Raw genomic sequence first — 22,889 nt, forward strand, 5'->3', positions numbered from 1 at the left:
CATACTTATGATGCTCAAATCAATTCATGCCACATCTATGAACAGTTCATAGCCAATAATATTTGACAGGTAATTTCACTCCTTCAGCACTGGCAAGCACCTGGCAGAACTTGCAATTAAATGGCGACGGTGAAGAAAATGATTGATGCTGAAAAGATTTAGAAACCTATTTGTATAACATTAGGAAAGGATGTTTATGAAACCAGAATAATAAATCTTTGTTTACTTCAACTTTGGCTGGTCTAACAACAGGGTTTCATATTTAAAATCAGATAGATTTATTCAGTTGATTGGGAGTAACTGAGTCAGTTAATATTTTCCGAGGATGAGATACAAGGAAGGAAACCAGTTACTTCTTTGGGAACATCAAATGTTTGTGTTTCGCCCAAATAATATAAACTAAGCTATTTAAGAAGGAAACAGGCACACCAGGCCAGATTCGGAACTCAGCTGGACCAAACCCACGGTCCATGTGTTTCACTGTCATGTCTCTGACAGTGTCTAGTATCAGACATGTAAGAGGAAGGTGTAAAAAAACCCACAATAGGCAGAGTGGATAATCTACCTGTCTTTCGTATTTGAGCTATACAACTAGGCCAGATTCTGATGTGAAACCCCACCAAAGACAAAACAATGGGTTTATATGCATATAATAGAATAAGTTTGGCCCAATATTAATATTTTATTGATTAAGAGCTAAAATCTCCTCTCAGACCTACCCTTGATTGAGTTTGGTGGCAGCTGGTGGGTGCTTAGAACTTTTGAAGATTAGGTCACTTATTTAGCTGCCTAATGTGGATTAGAAACCACCCAGGGCCTTCACCCCCAGAATATTTATTGGGTTACGACAGGCCATAAAGATTTATAAATGGTTCCTGAGCACAAAAAGGTTGAGAACCACGTTTAGAAAACCCATCTTCCATAAAAAGATGTAGCAGTTGTTCTAATTCCAGAGAAGCTAAAGTGTTCTTGAAATGTGATTATAAACTATGTTTATGGAGTCCCCTCAATAATCAGACTATGTTTATAACAAAACAAAGATTCATAATTCATTCTTCTAAAACTATCCTTTCAATAGAAATAATCTGCACATTTTCATAGAGACCTAAGAAGTCATTTCAATCCTTTGCCCATTTGTCCTTCCCCTGTTCAGCTGCAATACCCACAACACAGTCATTGTTATTCCAAATGATCTTGCAGAAAACCACAGCATACAATGCAGCAAATCCATGCAGAAAAACATGCAGAAAAACTACCACAAAGGGTCCCAGCTGAACTGTTTGAAACTATTGTAAAATATCTGCAGAAAGATCTTTTATTACAAAGATTTGAGTATGTGCCTGATGTTATAGTCCTTAGTAAAGAAAAATATTCGTATGATGAAGTCACAGAAATATTTTCCCCTGGATAATAGTATTTAATATATGCATTTTTTGAAATATTCAGTATAGATCCTTTTTTTGAATAAACCTAGTGAGTTTGTAATAAGGGACAATCAGAGTATTTCCCCAGAAAACTAACTACTAAAATGACAAACCCCTCAGATTTGTAGTAAGAATGTTTAGTTTTGTTCCCATCAAAGGATTACTATTGATGCTCATTTAAGAGGTCAAAAGTTTCTGAACATGCGACTTCAACCTAATGTTCTCTGTCCACTACTTTCCCTGAGTAAAACAATTCAGGGTCATATTTAAACCATATTAGCTGAATACTAATATTTCTACTTTATAGATACTTTATATCTCATTCAACTACAAAATAATCTACTTTTTGTTTTTCTGTGCAGATATAGTTAAATAGGACACATGATTTCTTTGTATTTAAAATATGATGGGCTATAGGTAATAATGGTCAAGCACAAAAGATGCTATTAACTAATGCATTCTGCAAAAGATATTTGCATGCAGAAGATTTGGAACATTATGCAGAGCAAACACACAAATATTCTCCATCTGCTATTTGTACACATCACTAATGAGAGTGATGTATATGCAATGAGAGGAGAATATAATTAAATTATACCTTTGGACTTGATAAGTAGGTCTTTTCATTATTCTGAGAGCTAATGGGTCCAAACGTAGATCTTCCTCTGTAACTTTTTGCTTCCCAGCCATTCAAGGACTCTGTAGGGCCAGAAGAATGGTAACTGTGGTTTCCCATTCTTTCTTCTAAGAGGGTGGGTGGCAGACAGAGAGATCCAGTGGTTTGACTGGATAAGGAGGCAGGGGGAGGAGGTGGGGGAGAATGCATCCCAGTGGATGATGATAAAGTCACCCGTGAAGCTGCAGAAGGTGAAGGGGCTGGACCTCTTGAAGATGGGACATTTGATGAAGAAAGTGGATGAGCTGCCGATGTTGCAGAAGTTGTGTGAGGTGTTGGAGGGAGAGGTGCTATGTGTTTTGTAGGCTTGTCAACTTCATCCAGGTTAATATCATCAAGGTCTGTGGTGTGAAGCTGCAGACCACCTGCAAACCTCCGCATTGATGTAGCAGAAGGAGAAGCAGAAGTATGTCCACTTGTCAGCTAGTGTAATGACAACAGAGATCTGCCTTAACTGTACACTTGCCTATAATGGACCAGAAGAAACTAAAGGCAAGTAGCAGGACACCACAAGCTATAATTAATGCAGTACTGTAAGGTCTTGGGTTCTTACTAAAAACACCTGTACACAACTTTTTCCTGAAGCCTTTTTGTGTACAAAGAGCTCCAGTTTTTTAAAAATACAGTTAATAGAAATACAGTACACAATTGCTGTGCTGGGGAAATAAAAAGAGCAGACACAAAAAGCAAAACTAACAGGAAAAAATACTCATTGCAAAAGTGGCTGATGCACTTTTCAAGCAGCTCCTGAAATTCGAAAGTCATTTAAAAGGATTTCCAGACCAGATGAAAAAAAAAAGCCATGAATCTGGAGTAAAGGTTGTAAATACATATCAATAAGGGTAAAATCCTTAAACAGCACTGAAGTTTAAAGAGAAAAAATAGAGTGCTAGGGAATTCACAGTTAAAATACCCCAACCAACCTACCACCACCCCAGAGTCCTGAGTGTCTGATAAGCAGTTCTGGAAGTATATCCACCTGGATTGTGTATGTGATAGGGATGATGTCCTGGTGGGTGGAAGCTATATGCATGATGGTGGAGCACATATGTGGGAGGAGGGGAAGTGCTTGATTTAGTCTCAATGAGTTTGGTGTTGTCCAAGCAAATCTCTGCAGAGCTTAGACAATGCAGAGTAGCCCATGCAGAGCTTGAGTCCTTATTGGGCTTATTAACTCCACAGGAGTCAATACAGGAACTAGATGTTCTGAAGAAGTGAGTACATTAATCCGGATTTGGGGGAGTGGAGAAGGAGTTCTATACGAATGAGGTCTAAATGTTTCCGGTAGTCATTTGTCATGGATCATATTAAAATGTTTGTGAAAGTTCACTTAATCGGTATTCTCTTATCCACTATTTTGCCCACTCCCTGGAGGAATGATTAAAGAGGCATAAGTTACCCCTAGAGAAAGCAAAGATATTTATCCTAGTCTTATTTTACTTTACTTCTTCATCTGGATTACTGCTCTGTCCATAATGATAGTCTCAATTAAGTACCATAGAATGGCTCCACCATCTAAGAGGCTGCTTTTCAACCCTTGGGAACTGCTGCTTGTTTTAAGGATATATTACAATTAATAACAAATAATAATATATAATGGCTGTTAATAGCTCAGACAGGTTAATCTCTCAGAACCAACCTGTTCTCTTGATTTATACTGGTTTACTCTCCTCAGATAGTTTTACGGTAATAAAGTAATTAGTGGCAGCCTAAATACAGTAGTGTGCTAGTAAATAGTTCCGAGCAGCAAAGCTCTGAAAATATGTCAAGGAGTTTGGCCCTAATATCATGCCTCCTTCATTTCCACCACCAAAGAGGACTACAATCCACCAGATTGCAGCTAGTGAGTGCAGAAGGTGTGGGGAATGTCTGCAGAAACATATCTCTCTCCTCAAGAGTCTCTTCCATTGGAGAGCCACATGGCTTTGGGCACTGGGCCAGGAGGAACACAGGACCAGCTGCTCTCTGCTGACTTTAGAATTATCCAAGTGGGAGATCACCACGGGTCCCCTGTGCAGCTGCTATTGTTCATTCCCAAGGGAAGTCATCCTGAAGCAGCTGGGCTGGGAGGGGAGCCAGAGCAGCAGGATGGTGGGAAAACATCTCTATGGATATGGATTTATAAGGCCATAAACCTTTCTCTATATGCCCCCTCTTCTCAAACTCCTCCCATTTAAGGGGAAGATTTGAATGAAAGTTTATTAAGTGACTCTTGTAGAGTTCTCTTAGCTTTTCTCTCTTTCCTTTACATATTTTCAAGTGAGGATATGATTTGGCCCTTTGTTATCCCTATCTCTCCATGGTACTAGGATGCATTCAAGATCCTGACTATCATAGCATTCTTGCCTGGAAAGCATCATTATTACAGGTGGTAAAGTCCTCATAGCCTTGAGTTTGAATATGGCTAGCAAAAGCCATCCTAGCCAGTCTAGCAGGGTCAGCTAACAGGATACAGAACTATGAAGTGGTCATGCTGCTTTTCAGTGGATGTCATGTGATCACATTTACCAATGACAATGCATTTCCCAAAGAAGATAGAGCCCTGAAAAACATGCAGATGTCAAATGCTAAATACTGTCTATGTCAATCTTAAAGGCTGAAAAGGGAAAGAACGGGAGAGGTTCTTCTCACTGCAAAACCTCCCTGCCTGCCTAAGAAACATACAAAAGTCATTTAGATATCACAGTGGAGGGATAAGCAAGAGCTTTCTTTTACCTCAGGAGAATCATTCTCCACAGAGGAGATTTGTTCTAACCGTGTCTGACAAAGTCTTTCCACCCAGTGCTGAACCTTTTCTGATTCCTCCAGATCTTCTCGCTCTGTCTCAGATACCTTAGTCATATCACCGTGGCATAAAAAAAGGTTAATAGGTTTACACCACACACAAAATTAGAAGATACAACATGTATTTGACTTTAAAACACTTTCTGTAAAAACAATCATGCTCTTGTGAGTCATTTTCTATTTCATTACCTTCCATTAGGCCTGTCCTTGAAACCCCCTAAATATCCCATGCGAGAGTACTGTAGTCTTTAAACCAGTAGGACTACCCATCTGAGGAAGAAGTGCTCTTGTGAATAAGAAAGCTCAGGATACAGTTTCTCATCCGTTAGCAACAGAACAGTGTATTTTGTTATCCTGTGTTTTTTAAGTATCTGACACATTGGAACAAATTCTCCACGGAAACCAATAGCGTTATGCTAGGAGATAATTTGGCCCACTGTCTTTTTGACGTGCAAAGATTTAATAAACTTTCTACAAAATACCCCCAAACCCACACCATATTCTACTTTCCTCCTATTTCCTTTTATTGCAGTTTGCTATAATTTCTCCAGGGCTGCCCAGAGAGGGGGGCAAGTGGGGCAATTTGCCCCAGGCCCCGCAGGGGCCCCCACGAGAGTTTTTGGGGGCCCCTGGAGCAGGGTCCTTCACTTGCTCCGGGGGCCCTGGAAAACTCTCGCGGGGCCCGGGCCCCCTGAGCTTCTTCTGCTCCGGGACCCGCCGCCGAAGTGCCCCCAAGACCCATGGCACGGGGTCCTTCCGCCCCGGGACCCGCCACCAAAGTGCGGGGCCCCTCGCCACCGAAAACCCCAGGCCCCCTGAATCTTCTGGGCAGCCCTGAATTTCTCCTCTCTATTTTTAAGTGATGCCTTGTTTGAAAAGAACTCAGTCCTCCCTTTAATTTTACATCCAACATACTACTATGCTTTGTTAGCTCAATTTAAACATCTTCTTCATTTCCTCATATTGTTTCTGATTTTTAGTAGTTCTTTTTTTTTCTCTGTTTGTCTTGCACTGACTTCCTGCTTTTCATTTTTACAGATATTCATATTTTTATTACCCAAAAAAGCAAGCTAAGAAAAGGAAAAAGGTGGGCACTGATCTCAACATAAGCTTAGTATTCTTCACTTGTTGCCAGGTATACTGAACAAGATCCAGAATTTGTTATTTTAAATAACCCACATCTGCAGACAAGCCAAGGGCCCACCTCAGCAAGTGCCATAAGGTACCTTCTAAGTTAGTGAGACTACACATGTTTTGAGTTAGACACATGCTCAAATATCTTGCTGAACTGGGTCCCAGACACCCATGAGAGTCAAAGAGTTTTGCCTGCAGAGGGAAAGCAGGATAAAATAGAAGGAAATAATCAAATTATACAGATATATAGTCCAACGCTTATCACAACATACCTCTTGTACAAGCCGGTTGATTTTCAGCTGTTTTTCTTTTTCCAACATCCCTTCTTTTTCTTTGGCAAGTTTTTGCTCAAACTCCAGTTCCTTTTTACACTTTTTCTGTTCACACAGACTGTCACTCTTCAACTTCTTTCTCTCTTTCCCTTTCTGGGAGGGTTTTTTTATTACACAAAATAGTAGTGTGTATACTTTACAATGGCTTAGAACACTGCAAAACTTTGAGCTCAATTGAGCCTTTAGATACATGAAAACCTGTCTTGGAAAATTAGCCACTTTCTGTATGTGTGCATAAGTGTGGTGGCTGTTTTTAAAACAATTCTAAAACCCAGTCCCCATCATATTGGGTGAAATTCATTCTTATTCAGAAGGCAAACAGAAGGCCTATGCATCACTTAAGGATCATACAATGTTGGTACTATTACATACTTTCCTCTTCTATAACATTTCAGCATGTGGGTATGCTGAGGTAGTAAGTGAGAGTTATGATATTCATAAATAGTTACCATAAAGTCATCATTTCTCACCCTTCTGCTTGTCATTAATTTCATGATGGCTTTCACATAAGTGCTCATGTATTTACATGTAGGAGTGAACCCTTCCCTTTTAGCCTGTAAAAAGCCTTTATTGCATCACACATCCAAAGCACCACATAACATGCATTAGGAAAGACAGAGCAAGCAATTGCAAAGAAAAGGCTTAGATCAGTGTGGTGTACTAAGGAGGCAGTGTGTCTGAATTTTAGGGATGGCAAATGGGCATTCATGGGAGCTACAGGGTTAAATGTTCTCACATGCACTGGCCACTTAAAGATGAGCTAACACTGCACAAAGCAATCATAAGAGTTACATGTATGATGATTATTTTTTTTGGCTTTAAAACAGTGCAACTAAAGGCCCCTGAAACTTCTGGATAGAGACTTTGAGTCTGTGCTCTAGCTGGTCAGGGAAAGAAAACCTGCTCCCTTGATTACAGTGACCATCTGCTGGGTTCCCTGAGGCCAAGTAGTAGTGCAAGAGGATAGACTGCATACTCCAGTTTTGCACAGTGAAGAGGAGCTGGCTGGTTCCTGCCACTGCCACTGCAGTGAGAGGCTGTGCTCCAGGCTTGGTTGTTAGAGGAGACACAGCACAGTGAAGAAGCATGAGCTGTTCCTCTTTTCAGCCAATAGCTCTTCACTGTGGCTTGGGGAACCCAGGGCACAGTGACAATCATGCTACAATCATTCTCTGCATAACAGGATTATTTTATCAGCCCTGCGATACTGCAGTGAAATGTAGCAGCTCACACCTCTAATCTAGGCAATAACCATTTGGAGGATTAAAAAAAAATGGACAAGGATTCTTCTTGCTGGTAAAAAAGACCTGCCCTGATATGTGAGTGATTAGAACTTGGCATTACTGCGATCAGTGAGGTTGTATTGTATTGGCTTCACAATTAATTTGGCTATTGTTGCAAAGATTAACCTTAACAGGTAAAATGACTATGTTGTGAAAATGATTTAGTAGCATCAAACACCTAATTTCTAATCTCCATGTTTTAGCCATGATGTTTAGTTTGTATTACAAATGTTTTCATGTTTTGTTTGGAGCTAGTTACTGTTCATACCATTCATGGGGACATTACTTTATTCTTTACAAAGAATGGTAAATATAGCATGGGGGTTCGTGTGATAGATAGTAACATTTTGTACCTGTAGATGAAGACTCACACTGAGCTCTCTGTATGATACTGGTGCTGTAGAATAGCAATGTGTTCCCATTAATCTTAGCTGAACGAACTACCATAGCTCAAGTCAAACTCTACAGAGCCTGAGTCATCCTTTCCATAGATCATTTTTAATGGATTCATAATTCACTGTTTGCAATTTGCTCTGTACTAAAAATATCTTTAATAAGAAGTGAATTTCTTTTACAAAAATTGGTTTGTTGTTTTTGTGTGGGCTGAAACATTTTAAAAACAAACAAAATAAAAATAGTTTAGATTAAAAATACATGTTTTCAAGTTTTTAGTCTATCGTGTGCGTAGATTTGAATAGTGGGTAGTTTCGCCCTTTAATATTTTTCCAAGTGCTTTGAGAACTTCTAAACATATAGAGGTGCAAAGCATATAATTATACAGAATAACTTGGGCAGTAAAACCAATTTGCACTTTTACAGCACACCTTATGTTTTTCTGCCACATAACCTACGGTACTGATGTTGGCTAGAGTATGAGATGGTGGTCAGCACTGATATTTTAACGTTAACCAACAGCACAAAGTGGTATCTGAGATGTTGCAGATGTTTCCTATCCTACTCATACAGAAATAATTGTGGCTTGTAGTAAAAGATGACCTTTTAAATGGTGACTATGGTAAATACAGCTGACGAGTCCAGGCTGTGATCTTGATTTCCTTGCACACCCAAAACTATAAATGAATTGATGGAGGAGCAATGCAGGATCTGGCTCTGGCTCTATGATGGCTCCACCATTAAGTCCCTAATTGGTTTTGATCATGAACCTGGTAGACATCAGTAATATACTGTTTATAATAGTGTCAAAAGTTACTGAAAAATAAAAGAAGACGAATGTATCAAGAGGACAGAATATTATTTGAAACACTACTGCATGCTTTAGAGATGATACTTAAAATATACTACCCTGTTTACCAAATTTTAAGAGTATGTATTGATTGTTTTCTTCCATTATGAGTCAAATTCATTTCTGTTAAAGATCTATTCACCACATAAGCTCCCACTTACTGGTAAATTTCCAAAGGCACAAATGGGAGCGAGGCACTCAATTCCCATTTATTATTTCCCTCTGAAAATCTCCCTGGAAAGCACTATTTCAAAGGCTTATGGGGAACATAAAATTTCCAAAGGGGAGCACCCTATTGATCCAGTTTTCCAATGTTTTGAGCACCTCCTGAAAGGTATGGCTAGCTATCAATTCCCATTGCAAGCCGTGGGAGTTGAGAGCACTCAGTACTTCAAAGATCAGCCCCTCTAGCTGCACTCCAAAGAAACGTGCTTGTACATGCACATGTTAAATGAGAAAGCATTTGAATATACTGAATCCATATGAAGTAAGATAGTCGGTCACATATTGCCACACTTAGAAATAAATGTACACTGCTGTACAATTTATTTAAAAAAAATACAGAGGAGAGAAAGAAGTAATTTCAAATGCAAAACCCACAGCAAATTTTCACTTATATCTCTACACACTTTGTACCTTGCGAATTGTGGGAAATTTCCCTTCATATCGATAAAACCAACCAAAAGCTATAAAAAAAAACAAAGGAAAAATATTTGCTGGAGAAAAGTCCTGAACTGGTTTAGATCAATCTGGGCCCATATGTAACTGGTTAAAAGCTATTTGAAGGCAAAATAATGATGGTATTAAATGTCTGCAGTGTTGCACTGTATTAAATGATGGTATTAAATGACAGTTCCTTTATCAAATTTGATCAAAAAGCAGTACATTTACTAACATGTTTACCTTATTGATATACTTTTTATGTGAAACAAACAGATGCAACAGCCAGCTTTTATACAAAACCTGACAGTCATTCTCATTGTTATTAGATGCACATTGTCATGCCTATTGCTTTATATTCAGTGTAACAATTTGTTAGCAATAACATATTGAATGAAATCAAATAAACGATTCAAAAACATCCAACATTTAGGGAAACAACAAACCCCTTCATTCCCTATATGAAGTATTTTTGTTTAGGAAAAAAAAAAAAAGATTTTCTTAAAGCCAAGTTCATGAAGTTTAAAACCATACTGTCGGGTAATGCACAGGACATATAGTAACTCTATTTTTATATATAAATCTGCTGATGATACAAAGCTTAATTAATAGCATCCACTTTTTTTAAATTTACTGACAGAGCCTGTTTCATTTAGGTGTCTCTAGAGCACAATAGCAGCAATACATATTCTGAGCTCTGTAATTTTGCTAGCATTTACCAGCCAATGGACTGTGGGTCCTGCCCTAGCAGCTGAAAGCAGCAAGAATAGAAAGTGTTCAATCTAGTGTCAAGACTGACTGTCAGGAGGAAACGAAATGTAGGAAGACTCTGAATCAGGATAGGAAGCCAAGGCTGAAGAGCAAACCTGTTTGTTCTGCTTCGTGATCACTCCATCCATGTCATCTGCTGCAAGTTGGTCATGTGCAATTCCCTTTAAATCTACTAAAGAAACAAAGGTGGGAGGAAATGAGGAGACAGAAGTGATAGGGTAACTGAGGTTTCCACAAGGTAAAAAGGGAACCTCACTGAGATCTGTAGTATCATGAAATAACCAATGTATAATCAATTCCTGATTTACCCTGAAGAAAATAAGGTCTTCATATAGTACCATGGCCTGCAATGCACTGTAGCTAGGCTGGGTGAGGAACCTGGGGGCTACTCTGAAGTTTGACCATCAACAGTTATCTCGGGTCTAACTTCAGAGAGAAACGTCACCTCTTTTCCTTATTCTATAGTAGCCCCTAGATTGTGGCCCCACTGCGGGAGGCACTGCACAAACACAGTAAGAACAAATCTCTGCCCTAAAGAGCTTCCAATTTAAATAGACAAGAGAAATGAACAGTGGGAGAAAGGAAACATCATCTCCTGCATTTTATGACTCGGAAACTGAGGCACAGAAAGATTAAGCAACTTGCACAAGTTGGAATACTGGGGCAGAGTCAGGAATTGAACCTAGATCTCCTGAGCTCCAGTCTAGTGTCTTACCAGTACTACTTTCCTACTTCCTGTTGTGCATAATAGTGTTTCAAAGCATCTGGGCTTTTTTAGTTTAACCAGTTCCTAATTTAGCCTTTTATCTAGAAGTTAAGCTTCAAACCATCCTAATTGCCTTTGAAAAGCTCAGTCCAGCAGACAGGCTTACTGTTAATGGGCACTTCTATGAAAAGTTAGAGTGCACAAACAGCAGCTTCTTACTGAACAGATCCATTCCCTGTGATAAATCCTACTGAGGCAAAATGCCCTCTGACTTCAAGGGAGTTTTGTCTTAGGACTACAACATTTGCACTAATTATTTTCTGGGGAGGGAAAAGGAGGAATGAGGAATAAGAGACGGAGAAAGGATGGAACGGGAGCAGAAAAGGTGCGGGGGAAGGACACCACAGTGTGAATGGATTAGAACAACTGAAAAGTGAAGAACACGTGTATCCAAGCCTTATGGAATCCACAGTAGGAGATGTGAGTGTTTGTCTCCTTCTAGTGTCTGGTCCACATAAGATATTAATGTATTTGCTTTATGTGCCAGACAAAGGTCTTAGGCCCCAAATCAGTACACACTTATGAGCATGCATAAATTTAACCATGTGAGTGGTCCCATGAGAACTAAGTAGATCTGCTCACATGCTTAAAGTTAAGCAGATTCTTAAGTGCTTTGCTTTATCTGGGCCTTAGCACAGAAGGGCCTAAGCTCAATCCTCATTTTTCAGTCTCATTTTTCATACCACTTGCAAAATCATCAGAATGCCAACAGCAAACAGTCAGCAAATAAGTCAAAATCCTGACTTCCAAAAGTCATTCTTCACATGAAGAATGAAAATTTAAGTCACGCTTTCTATAAAACTCAGAACAGATTTCCGTAAAGTATAAAAACTGAAGGGAATAATTTGCTCAAAACAGATATTTTCTACAACTGTTGGAGAAATTCAACCATCCCTGAATATATCTGTATTTCACAAAGTTGAAAATTTAAAACGGATCTGTATTTGATTTGTCAAGCAGAGTAGGAATACTGTAGGTTTTTAAAAAAAGATCAGCTTGCTCAGAGGTTTATTGCTGCAGTTAAAAGGTGTTGGATCTTTACAGTGTGATTTGCAAGACTGTACAGGAGACTGGGGCTTTTTTCAGAGTTTTGTTATAATTTCTAAAGAAATAAATATTTGCTAGAGCCTGTGATGCATATTTGCACAAGTGTGTCACAGTACCCACCAGATCCCTTGATTTATTTAGGGGACAAATGCTTAAACATAGGACATGATGAGTGTGTCCCCAAGAATGATCATGCATTAGACACAAAAGACCCATATTTGCACATGCAAAATGGTAATAACAATAAATAATAGTACTAATACCTAGCTCTTATATAGTGATCGTCATCTCAAAACACTTTACACAAGGAGAGGAATATCATTATCTCCATTTTAAAGAAAGGGAAACTAGGCACAGCGGTGCGATGAATTGCCCAAGGTCACCCCAGCTGGCCAGTGGCAGAGCTGGGAATAGACTCCCAGTCCAGTGGTCTACCCATTAGCCCACATTGCCTCTCCATAGTAATCATTGTTAGCCTATTTGCATGCACAAATACCCATCAACGTGCTGAACAAAGCTCTATAACTAATTCAGCCCTCTATGTACAGTAAGTAGGCAATATGCCCTTTCTGCAAATGGTGCTCTGCGGGGCTGAGAACCATGTCAGAGTCAGCAGACAGGGGTCAGGAGGCAAGCAGCCTCACAGTGGGCCTGGATGGGGACAAGGTGTTAATTTATTATCTTCCTACCAGGCATCACCTGAAGGTGCTGGAAGATGGATAACCACTCTCTCCTCAAAGATAAGTAGCAGGAAGGAGTTTACAGGACACCAGGCAGCCATCCCCACATCCTTAAAAAGTAAGGACTCTGGGTCCTAGTTGAGGGGAAGGGTTGGCAGTGGTTTACACAAACTGGATACTTCATGTGGACGTGGACCCCGGTGATCCACATGTTTCAGTTGGTAAAGCTCAGATGAGCTGAAACCTGCACGTTGCCCTCAGCTCTAGTGGTAGCTCCAGTCCCTCTTCGCCAAAAGCAGGAAGTTCTATATAGATTTCTCCTTTTTAAAAAAAGCGAACACCCTCCCCTTTTCTCCCAGTAATAAAGCCAGAGCACCAAGCCACTGTGTCTCCAGCTGTAAGTACAGCATTGCATCTCTGCATCCTATCCCTCCATCTCTCAAGATCTCTCCCAAGTCAAAGATGTCAAATAGGGAAATGAAACCAAGTCACCCACAGTATTTTTCTGATTATCTACTGGATACAGAAAGCTCAACACTCATTTAAAGTAAGAGATCAGAAAAACTTTGAAATGTGACCCAAGTAGCCAAATGCCAGTAACTCCTGTAATCCATTATGCACTGACATTTTATGCCAAGAGATTAAAATAAGACTACGAATGCAACATATTTCCACCTCAGTCATTCACAGACATGTATACACATACGGTATATAAGAATTTTGGGTAGATTTTCAAATGGGAGCCGAGGTTTTTTTAGGCACCTAAATGAAGTGGCTAGACTTTCAAAAGTGTTCAGAGTAAGCACATAGCAACTCTGATTGAGAACAGCTCAAAGAAAATCTTGCTTTTAGTGCACATGAAATGTGCCAGGTTGACATCTCTGGAGACTGAGGCTCCCTGAATAGAAACAGCAAAATACACCCCCCCCCCACGATGCACCTCAACCCTGACCTAGAGGGCTTATCATCATGGTAGGAAGTTCAGTCTCCATGTCAACACATTTCTTGGCTGAGACTGTGAACATGGCTGACAGTAAGTGTGGCAGTGAGTTTTGTGATAGATGTCTATTAAGTGGGAACTGGATGGATACAACTAAACTCATCTCTCATAGACCTCCAAACAGCCATCAGGTGTTAAGTTTTAGTCATGGCTGCCATAGGTTAGATTTGAACTGGTGAAAACACTCCATCTCCATGACCATTGTTGAGTCATAATATTGTTCCTCAAACACAACTGTTTTCCCCACTGACTAGGATGGAACCAGTCACTTACTTCTGTGTTTAGGAGTAGGGGCTGGATGTACATCTGCAGTTACAGTTTTTACAGGCTTAGGTGGCTCTTTAGGCCTCCAATCTTCTTCCCATTCCTTTTTAAATTTCTCTTCTTCTGCTGTTATCCTAAATATATATAGAAGAATATTATTTCTTGAAATTCTCATTTAAAAATATAACTTTGTAAACTACAAATTATTTATTTTTCTTAATTTGAAATACAAACCATTTCCTTCCAACTCAGCTAAAAACCCAAATTTTAAACATATAGAAATGGCTGCTATTTCACTTCTGGTCCAACTAATATATTCAACTGAACAGAAAACACACTGAAATAATAAACAAACTTCTTGTTTGTTTTCTAATGATAATATATACTTTTTTCAAGTATCAGAGGGGTAGCCACGTTAGTCTGGACTCTTTGCTGCTTTTACAGATACTGTGGCACCTTATAGACTAACAGACATATTGGAGCATGAGCTTTCGTGGGTGAATACCCACTTCGTCGGATGCATGTAGTGGAGATTTCCAGAGACAGCAATAAATATGCAAGCAAGAATCAGGCTAGAGATAATGAGGTTAGTTCAATCAGGGAGCATGAGGCCCTCTTGTAGCAGATCAGATATTAGGAATGGCAATATACAAAAACCTGTAGGAGAACACTTCAATCTCCCTGGACACACAATAGCAGATTTAAAGGTAGCCATCCTGCAGCAAAAAAACTTCAGGACCAGACTTCAAAGAGAAACTGCTGAGCTTCAGTTCATCTGAAAATTTGACACCATCAGCTCAGGATTAAACAAAGAGAGTGAATGGCTTGCTAACTACAAAAGCAGTTTCTTCTCCCTTGGTGTTCACACCTCAACTGCTAGAAGAGGGCCTCATCCTCCCTGATTGAACTAACCTCATTATCTCTAGCCTGATTCTTGCTTGCATATTTATACTTGCCTCTGGAAATTTCCACTACATGCATCCAACGAAGTGGGTATTCACCCATGAAAGCATATACTTTTTTGTGTTTCAATACTAATGAGATACGGAGGTAATGCATGCAAAATGCAAGTCACTGCCTTTATACACACATGACAGACCCACATATAAACTGGTTGAATTGCACACTGGGGTAAGGCTTGGAGAAGCCAATTCTGAGCACTTTATAGAATCAATGATTTTTAAGACCAGAAGGGATTATGATGATCATCTAGTCTGCCTGCCTGAATAAACCAGAACAGGGAACCTACCTCACCAAATAATTTCTACACTGAGGCCGTAACTTCTGTCTGAGCTATAGCGTATCTTTTGGAAAGACAACCTGTTATGACTTAAAGACTTCAAGTGACAGAGATTCCATTACATCCCTAGATAAGTTATTCCAATATTTACCTGTCCCCACTGTTAAAAACGTGTGTCTTATTTCTACATGATTTTTTTCCATTTAAATTATTGTTTCTTGGCATAGCTAGAGCACACAAAAGTGTAGCTACACCCTGACAGGAGTTGGCTCAAGAAATAACTATAGCTGAGACAACTAAACAGTGACACCACTGTATAATTAAATTCATCATGTCTGGAGAAGGACTTCTAACAAAAACGAACACTGTGACACTCTAGAAAGGGAGAGTTCAGAAAAATGAAGAAACTAGTTACAAAGAATCCATGTATGACACCCTGGCATCACAATATTCACCACTGTCATGTAATTAGGATATGTTTTGTACAAAGAATGCCTTAGAATCATAGAATCTCAGGGTTGGAAGGGACCTCAGGAGGTCATCTAGTCCAACCCCCTGCTCAAAGCAGGACCAAACCCAACTAAATCATCCCAGCCAGGGCTTTGTCAAGCCTGACCTTAAAAACCTCTAAGGAAGGAGATTCCACTACCTCCCTAGGTAACCCATTCCAGTTCTACTTTGTGAGGTATCATTCTATAAGTCTTAAACTGCTAGACATTAATATCTCGTTGGATTGTGTGTGCTATCGTTGTATGCGAAGTTATGAAGCTTGGCTACATATGTGTTACTGAAACATGTTGTGAGGTTGAAAACATCCACAAGCAGCTTTTCAGGTACAACAGTAAAAAGGCCAAACAATGTTAATGGCTTATTGGGGAAATGCACACAGGCACAAGGATTACCCCAGGAACTGTATACAATAGAAACCTCTCAGAGATAACACTACACAATGGGAATTGTTTGACCCAGGTCACAGCAAAAGAGCTTTCCAGCAAGTGGGAAGAAGATATAAAAGGGAGAAATTACATCCTGATGGGACCTCACTCTCCATACAACACCACACCTGGAAACACCTGAGGAATAAAGACTGAACAGGAGGGAATGGATGGTCCCAGGCTAAAGTAATTTCTAGCCTGTTTTTTGAAAACCCGGGCAACCCAAGCTACAGAGCCAAGGCAGCTTGTGCCTTAAGAATCCGCCAGTCTGTTTATCACTCAGAGTGAGAATCTGCTAATACATATCCTACCTATCTAGTATGTTAAGCTCAGTTTGCGGTTTTGTTTATTTACTAGGTTATCTGCTTTAATCTGTTTGCTATCACTTATAATCTATCCTTTTGCAGTTAATAAACTTATTTTATGTTTTAATCCAAACCAGTGTGCATTTGACTAAGGTGTCTGGGGGAAATCTCAGCTTGGTTACCACAAGTGTGCATGGTCCTCTTCACATTGAGGGAGAGGTGGACTGGGTGCTAAACCTATATACTGGCCAGATTTGACCAGGGCAGGACAGTAGTGCTCTGGGGTCCAAGGCTGGTGGTTAGAGAGCCTGCATGTAACTGCAGCTGGGTGTGTCTCTACCTGTGTGAATGCTGATGAAAGTGCAAGCTTGGAGGGCTTTGCAACTTGTCGCAGCAGCACAGTGTGAGAGGGAACCCAGGCTCGTGGGTCAGAGGGCTCAGTGGTACCCTAATTCCAGGTGGCACCCCAGGGGAACCTGTCACACCATGATCAGAAATAAGGAGATTTGGGGGAAATAGGGGAAATATTGGCACAAATGGGACTTAGGATCTCATGTCCCACTAACCTTCAGTGGGAGTTGGGTGCCTAACTTTTTAATGCCCTTTGCAAAAACCCTGCTTAAAATCCTTAGACTCCACCCACCCCCGGTGGAGATTACTTACAGCACACAACAACAAAAGTCCACGCTGGTGTACACATAACCATCCCCCCACTCTTCCTACAAAAAACCTAAACAATAAAAGGAAACAGGAACGCAATATGGTTAAATGTCAAGGTTTGAGTGGTTATTCACGGCAAGCCGATATTCTTCTGAAAATGGAAATCCAGCTCAACACAAAAGTGCGTGAGCTATGGCAGTAAAATGGCGATTGGAGAGCTAAATGGGGATTTACATCAGGTGTGTGGGGGAGGCTGCCTACTGACCTGAACTAGGTCAGGACCAGCCACGTATTCGGTGCCTAGAGGCAAAAACAGCTAGATTGATGATGGAGAATTTAACACAGGATAGCCCCTACTATTGCTGATATTGGCATTACATGACAAATAAACAAAGTTTGACTGAAACTGCAGAGTCTACAATATATCTGACATATCCTTCCTCAGGAGCTGCATCCTCCATGGCAATTACAAGAAATGAATCATAAGGATTCCACTTTCTTCATATCTCTGAAAACAATTTTTGCTCCGCCAAGCTGTCCAGAGCTTTAGCTGAGTAACCCTCTAATCCTCTTGATTTAACTCCTTCCATCCTCCCACTTACTACTGTTTTATCAGCTCTGTTGTTTTGGGTCACATCTGCAAACAGATTGTAAAACCACTGAGATGGAGATTATGTACGGCAACATGCCAAGCATATTCTTGGGCATTTTGCTAATAAATAAAAATAGATAGTAAAATAAAAATGTTTGAACAAGGAATAACTGCATATAACATTTCCTCCCATTTCTCATAACTTGTTAAAGATTGCTGCAATCACAAGTGACACATAATCCAATAATATAATGCAGCATTTCTGCTGTTGCTGAATTTTGTACCATAGAGCACACCTCTCAGTGATGTAAAAGATATATTTTCAATTGTGTCATGTCATAGTGTAATTCACTGGTTTATGGTAGCAAAGTCCTCCAGTGTCACAGATCCATATGATAACCCTAATTTATGGACTTTGCATTTGAATCTCATATAGCCACTGCTGTTGCTGCTATTTGCATTACATGACAAATAAACAATGTTTGGAGTTAGTTAAAAGACTAAAAGAAAAAAAAAGATTTAAAAAAGCCCCACACATACGCAGAGGACTCTACTGAATATACGTCAGAGGAGGTTAGTCTAGTAATTAAATTATTTGGTAGCAACAGAGTCAAGACCAATAACTTAGAGGTTGCCCTGCATGTTCTGGCTAATGTAATTGCTAGTAGAGTAGACTTTTATATAAAACAATATGCCAATAGGTCCGGAAGGGTGATTCATAAAATAGTACTACTAACATATGACACAGAGCCAACAGTTTCCTTGGAAGATCCATCTTCCTAGTTCCTGTAAAGAAATTGCAACCTACAGGGCATAACTCATTCTGTACAGTTACGGATTTTTGTTAAATAGAGTTTGCTCCGCCAGGAAAGGCTGCAAGCTACAGAAATGCTAAGGCAAAGACTTGTGTTCTGAACGTGAATACAAGGATTGATAAGAGATTTTCAAAGTAGCACCTCACTGAAGTGAGAGTATTGGTGGCACTGCTTGCTGAAGCCTTTGAAACTCTTCATTGAAACCAACCACATGGCCTGAAATAGTTATTGTGGGTAACATGCTCTAAAGAACCCAGGTGACTTGGGAGTATAAGTTCAGAGCCTGAGCTTCAGTGTGAGTTGAAACTTCAGAGTGCTGTCTATACAGCTATTTTGTACAAGCCCGGATAGCTCCAGTCTGTTGACCTGGGCTGGGAGGCTCTCTCCAAAATGCTGTGTAGACATACCATAAGTCACTTAGGTGCTTTTGAAAATGTTACCTATCATGTGCATGAACACTAATGATAGTAGAGCTTGTAAGCTGCAAACTCCACTTGCTGATGTTGCATTCGTGAAGTGCTGAAATAAAGCTACTGAGGTTACTTAAAGAACTTCAGATATGGCGATACATCAGCTTCACAATAATTTAGGCAGCAGAATCTGATAACTGCAGCAATTTTAAGGAAAGAGTTTCAGGGAAAAGGGTCTTAAGTCTTTAAAAAGGGAGTGAAAGTTGGGGTTGCCAGAAACTGCTCTTGTCCCCGATATCTGTCGTGGCAGCTGGGGAAATATACTCTGTTCTGCATCCAACATGCCATCACTGATTCAGAGAGCCCTGTGCATGCCCTGTCTGTTGTGCAGGATTTCAGATTCTAATATAGATAGATCAAAAGCAGTCAAATGAAATGACGCAGGTGGAAAGCTGTTTAATGTGACAGGAGAGGCATGTCTGAATATTTCAGAGTAAATTACAGTTACAGAAAGCTGCATCAGAACAATTATAGAATATGAAATCTCCAACACTCATTTTCCAATTTTATACTATCATATAATTTGTCAAAATTGTTCAGAAGAGAAAGTGATAACGTACATTAAAACAGTGAACCACATAGTGATTGGTTGTTTTTTCCTCCTCCAGTTCTAAATGTACAGCAATATTTAAATTACATTGATAGTTGCATCCAACTTGCTTTTTAGTACTGTTGATGGATGGGCTGCCAGAAAGCCTTCATAGATTTTAAGGCCATAAGGGACCATTATGATCATCTAGTCTAACCTCTTGCATAACGCAAACCACAGGACTTCCTTGAATTAATTCCTGGTTCAAGTGCAATAGCTGTGGTTATAAGTAGATCAACTCTTTTAGAAAAGCCTCCGCTCATGATTTACAAATTTCCAGTGATGAAGGATGCATCACAGTCCTTGATATGTTGCTCCAATGATTAATTACCTTCACTGTTATAAATTTGCATCTTATTGCTAGTCTGAATGTGTCTAGATTCAAATTCCAGTCACTTAATCTAGTTATATTTTTGTCTGCTAGAACAATGAGCGCTCTATCATCAAATTTTTGTTTGCCATGTAGTTACTTTAGACTGATCAGAATCACCCCTTACCATTTTGATAATCTAAACAGGTTGAGCTCGAGTGTCTCATTATAAGGCATATTTTCTTTTCCTTTAATCATTCTCATGGCTCTTCTCTCCAATTTTTCAGTATCCTTCTTGAAGTGCAGACACCAGAACAAGACAAGGTATACCACTAACAGTTGACAAATACATAGCTAATTTCCCTACTCCTACTGAAAGCCCCCTGTGTTGACATCCAAGGATTGCATTAGCCCTTTTAGCCACAGCGTTGCGCTGCAAGCTCATGTTCATCTCATTATCCCCAGGGCCCCCAAGTCTTTTTCAGTCACTGCTTTCCAGAATAGAGTTTCCCATGCTGTATGGCTGGCCTATGTTCTTTGTTCCTAGACGTACAACCTTACCTTTGGTTGTATTGATTCTCAGGGTACGTCTACACTACGGGATTATTCTGAATTTTCATAAACCGGTTTTGCAAAACAGATTGAATAAAATCGAGTGCGCGCGGCCACACTAAACACATTAAATCGGTGGTGTGCGTCCACGGTCCGAGGCTAGCATCGATTTCTGGAGCGTTGCACTGTGGGTAGCTATTCTGTAGCTATCCCATAGTTCCCGCAGCCTCCCCCGCCCCTTGGAATTTCCGGGTTGAGATCCCAGTGCCTGATGGGGCAAAAATCATTGTCGCGGGTGGTTCTGGGTAAATGTCGTCAGTCACTCCTTCCTCTGGGAAAGCAACGGCAGACAAGCATTTCGTGCCTTTTTTCCCTGGATTGCCCTGGCAGATGCCATAGAATGGCAATCATGGAGCCTGTTTTGCCTTTTGTGACTATCGCCGTATGTGTACTAGATGCCGCTCACAGAGGCGATTCAGCAGCGCTACACAGAAGCATGCTTTTGCTTTTGCATGACAGCAGAGATGGTTACTAGCCATACTGTACCATCTACCATACCATAAATTGGTAATAAGATGATCATGGTTACCAGTCCTTTTGCACTCTGCCATTTGCTGCTGCCGTAAGTGCCCCTGGCTGATCAGCCAGGGGCACAAAAGCCAAAATTGGGAATGACTCCCTGAGTCAATCCCTCCTTTTTGGTATCTAAAAATAGAATCAGTCCTGCCTAGAATATGGGCAAGTGTACTAGAGAACCACTGTATCATAGAACCAGAGAGCACAGCTCCTCTGTGTCAGATCCCACAGAAATTATGAGCTGTATGCTATTCACAGGGGGTGCTCCTGCAACAACCCCACCTGTTGATTCCGTTCTTCCCCCAGCCTTTCAGGGCTACCATAGCATTGTACCCCCACTTGTGTGATGAAGTAATAAAGAATGCAGGAATAAGACACGGTGACTTGTTAGTGAGAAATGAGTGGAAGGCAGCCTCCAGCTGCTATGATAGTCCAGACAGGACAGTAAGGAGTGTGGAGGAGAGGAGCCCAGCATCCCTCTGCTAGTCCAGGGGCAATTGAATCTTTTCTTTACACATGAAGGGTGGGGGCTGATGGAGCTCAGCCCCCTGTTGCTATGATGACGATGGTTACCAGCCATACTGTACCATCTACCAGGAAAAATTAGGACCAGGCGCCCTTGATTGACCTTACCGATGCTAGTCGGCATGGTTACCAGTCCTTTTGCACTGCCCCATGTGCCAATAGGCTGATGATGAGGACGGGTACCAGTCGTTTTGTACCATCAGCCACCCATGGCGGGGGGGGGGGGAGCAAGGATATTGGCGTTGAGTGCTGCAGCATCGCATCTATCTGCAGCATTCAGTAAAGATAGGGTGACATGTAAAAGAGTCAACAGAGGATTGTTTTCCCTTTCACTTCTGGGGGTGGGTGAGGGGGTGCGTAGATTGCCGAGCTATGCCCTGACCCACCGCGGACACTGTGTTTGACCCTAGAAGCATTTGGAGCTCAGCCAAGAATGCAAATACTTTTCGGAGACTGCAGGAACTGTGGGATAGCTTGAGTCCTCCAGTCCATGAGTGTCCATTTGATTCTTTGGCTTTCCGTTACGCTTGTCACGCAGCAGTGCGCTGAGCCCCTGCTATGGCGTCTGTCTGGAGATTTTTTTAAAATGCTTTTGAATTTCATCTTCTGTAACGGAGCGCTGATAGAACAGATTTGCCTGCCCTTACAGCGATCACATCCGCATGGTCCATGCGGGAGCTCTTTCTTTATTTTGATTTTTAACTGCATCGCCACACGTGCTGATCGGAGCTCCACGCTGGGCAAACAGGAAATATTCAAAAGTTCGCGGGGCTTTTCCTGTCTACCTGGCCACTGCATCCGAGTTCAGATTGCTGTCCAGAGCGGTCAGTGGTGCACTGTGGGATACCGCCCGGAGGCCAATACCGTCGATCTGCGGCCACACTAACCCTAATCCGATATGGTAATACCGATATTAGCGCTACTCCTCTCGTTAGGGAGGAGTACAGAAACCGGTTTAAAGAGCCCTTTATACCGATATAAAGGGCCTCTCAGTGTGGACGGGTGTGGCATTAAATCGGTTTTACGCTCCTAAAACCGGTTTAAACGCCTAGTGTAGACCAGGCTTCATATATTTTGATTGTGCTCAGTTTACCAAGTGTTCCAGATTGCTCAGTGACCTGTTCTCTTATTATTTACTACTCTCCCAATCTTAGTGTCATCTACAAACTTTACTAGCAATGACTTTATGTTTTCTTCCAGATCACTGATACAAAATGTTAAATAGCATAGGGCCAAGAACTGACCCCGGTAGGGCT

The 22,889-nt window shown here is 40.7% G+C and overlaps 1 protein-coding gene across 4 annotated transcripts in view; it reads right to left on the bottom strand.

Annotated features, from left to right (window-relative positions):
* USH1C (USH1 protein network component harmonin) overlaps nt 1-22,889 on the bottom strand; it is a 123,481-nt gene that overhangs the window by 36,755 nt on the left and 63,837 nt on the right. For 3 of the 4 annotated variants that reach the window (XM_045012324.1, XM_045012323.1, XM_045012321.1), the window contains exons 14-15: nt 14,074-14,198; nt 10,403-10,479 (exon numbers count right to left, since the gene is read on the bottom strand). In XM_045012324.1, the coding sequence (XP_044868259.1) occupies nt 10,403-10,479; nt 14,074-14,198 (202 nt within the window). The remainder of the gene's footprint in view (nt 1-10,402; nt 10,480-14,073; nt 14,199-22,889) is intronic. The other variant, XM_045012322.1, reaches the window with a different exon arrangement.

This window comes from Mauremys mutica, chromosome 4 (assembly GCF_020497125.1).
Source record: "Mauremys mutica isolate MM-2020 ecotype Southern chromosome 4, ASM2049712v1, whole genome shotgun sequence".
NCBI lineage: Eukaryota > Metazoa > Chordata > Testudines > Geoemydidae > Mauremys > Mauremys mutica.